Source organism: Malus sylvestris, chromosome 11 (genome assembly GCF_916048215.2).
Source record: "Malus sylvestris chromosome 11, drMalSylv7.2, whole genome shotgun sequence".
Lineage (NCBI taxonomy): Eukaryota > Viridiplantae > Streptophyta > Magnoliopsida > Rosales > Rosaceae > Malus > Malus sylvestris.
In genome coordinates this window covers 13,563,209-13,565,924 of record NC_062270.1, presented here as the reverse complement: position 1 = coordinate 13,565,924, position 2,716 = coordinate 13,563,209, and the positions used below count along the sequence as shown (strand labels likewise).

At 37.6% G+C, this 2,716-nt stretch overlaps 1 protein-coding gene across 1 annotated transcript; it reads right to left on the bottom strand.

Annotated features, from left to right (window-relative positions):
- Positions 1-1,212: 1,212 nt before the first annotated feature.
- LOC126591342 (protein SENSITIVE TO PROTON RHIZOTOXICITY 2-like) lies at positions 1,213-2,457 on the bottom strand. Its single transcript, XM_050256998.1, has one exon. It carries the CDS (start codon positions 2,455-2,457, stop codon positions 1,213-1,215), a length of 1,245 nt encoding a protein of 414 aa, XP_050112955.1.
- Positions 2,458-2,716: the final 259 nt, after the last annotated feature.

Below are 2,716 nucleotides of genomic sequence, written 5' to 3'. Positions count from 1 at the left end.
AAATGGACATTGATAATCTAAGAAATTAAAACACGAAAGTAGTTCAAGTAATATTTTGCGAAAACTAATTTTTGTTCGTTCATGTAAACAACATGCTAGAAAATTAAATATGGCAACGAAAGTAGTTGAAACCATTATCAAATGTCTCTAGATAAAAGGTTAACATATTGTGCTTATATTGAAATTTTCACGTTTCGAAAAGCCTTTACGCTTGTTGTACGCTGTAAAAACCAATTATTATATGTAACTTTTTAGGATATACAAATGATTTATCAAACTAATCTAATTGAAGTGTAAAATCATTGGTAAAGACTATCTCATTAATTGTTATACATCCGAACAGTGAGTCCATAGATAATGAATAAGGGAAGAAGTGATCTAAAGAAGTTAGATTCAAGAGACATTCTTTTATCCAACTATCATGACATAAACTGTTCTCAACCATATGATTATTAAATGGACATTGATAATTCAGAAAGACTGATATGCACTAAGTTTGCTTAATTGGGAAAATGACCAGTCTCAAGTCATTTATGTGTAGATACTAAGACAAGTGTGTAGGTGCTTAATAGAGAGTGAATTCACTGAACAGATCAATCGAGAGTTCTTGCATGGAATTCTACTTACATATCAAGCAAGAAACCTTAAGAGTTGCAACACAAATGACCGTGCTCCACCACGGGCGTGTTCCATGCGTTGTTGAGGCCCTTGACTTGTTCATAGATGTATGTGCGTGTGTGATGAGAAATCTGTAACCTTGAGTAAGTGAAGGTAATAGTCGACAATATGATTCGAGAATCTTAGAGAGAATATTGATCGTGATTTAGGAAGGCATTCTAATTCTCATCTGAATCATATGAATTAAGGAAATCAAAATTATGGTGTCGTAAATTATTTATATCCTAATGATGTGATTAAGAATATTGAATTAGATAATGATCGGATTGCATTGTAATTCGAACTAAATAGGTTTCCGGATTCTAGTAACTAATGACTAATATCAGTACAAAATTTTACCTTGAAAATTGAATCAAAAGTTTCATAGCTAGAATAATTAAAGTACGGTTAATTAATTACAATGCACTCTAAACTCACAAACCAAGCCGCTAATTATTCTTAACTTAACCTTTTTGTTGACACATAAGATAAAGGATGTACATATCAAACACAAATAAAACTATTATATCCTTTACCATTCAATATTCATCCCATTTACATCTGTGATCCATGGCTTTGCTGATCAACCTTCCCAATCCTTGTCAAAGAAGTGATCATAACCGGCGTATGCCCGGTGAATAACGTGACGTGCCCCATCAGCTTATCTTTCCTTGAAAATGTTGTCCCACATGAACACTGCCATCTCAGATCGCCGCAGTGCTTCTCATGGGTGCGTAGATCAGATAACACCGAGAACTGCTTCCTGTTGCACCTCTTGCACACATACATCTTGGGACAATGGCTCCTCTTGTAGTGATTCTTCACACAAATCATCGATTTCAAAGGCTGGAATTTCGCATGCTTTTGGTTCCACCTACACCCTTCTTGCGGACACGAATACTTTCTTGGCAATTTCGTCGAACATGCCATGTTTCCATCTATGCCTCCTGCACTATCATTATTGTTGTTAGTTTTCTTCATGGGGTTGCTTAGAGCAACGATCGTCTTGTACTCATCTCCATGAGCCCTCATGTGCATTCTCAAATTTGCGTCGCGCTTGAACCCCTTGCCACAAACCTGGCAGTAATGGGTGTACTTAGCCAACAAATCCGAAGCATCTAGCTCAATAATGTCGTAGTTCGAAGAAACAGGCAATTCCTTGCCTTGCACATGCTTATCATTGTTGCCACTTTGATTGACAATCCTAGTACTCGTATCTGCCGTGGTACAATCATTGTAGCTGTCGTTAAACCAATCGAGAGTTTGTTCACGAGTAGAATAGAAACCAGATTGATCAATTTTATTACCATGACCGCCACCAAAGTTTGTTTCCGATAAGCGATTATGCTCACGATGATCAGAAGGATTACTAAGACATTGACCAGTAGTAGTGGTGCTAGTATTAGTGTTGTTGATGTTGTTACCTGGAGTAGTAGTGGAAACAAGGGCCATCTGTTGACATGTGAACATCATAGAAGAAGCCGTGACGATGATTTCTTGTATGATATTGCTCATGCTTGCTAGGGCGATGGTGGCTGACTCTTGGGGTTGACTTTGATGATGATTTGGAGAGATGAGGATGCTGACTAGTGATTTGGCTTGATGAACCTTTTCTTTTAGGACTGAGACGTTGCAGAGGAGAGAGGTTGAGTGATTGTCAGGAACCGATGATGACGAGGAGTTTGGTTCGAGTGAAAATGAAGAAACCTGATGAGGATCTTCATAGATTTGTAACCCTAGATGGTGTTGTTGCTGTTGTAACATAGTTTGGAAACAATTAGATGGAGCCCCAGACATCATTCTTTTGGTTTTTCTTCTCCAATCTGCCTTCCTGTGAGACTGAAATGTTGTCTACTTATTTTGGTTTTCAGATCTTTCTCTGGGAAAGGTTGAAACTGCTTGTAGTGCATATATAGAGATTAATTGTATAGGGTTCATATGATCAAGGAAGAAAGAACCCACGCTTTTCAGTAGTATAATATTACTTATGCTAGCTAAGTCATGAGAGAGGGAGAGAGAGAGAAGTCAACTTGGAGTTATTAGGTCTCAACCGAATCAA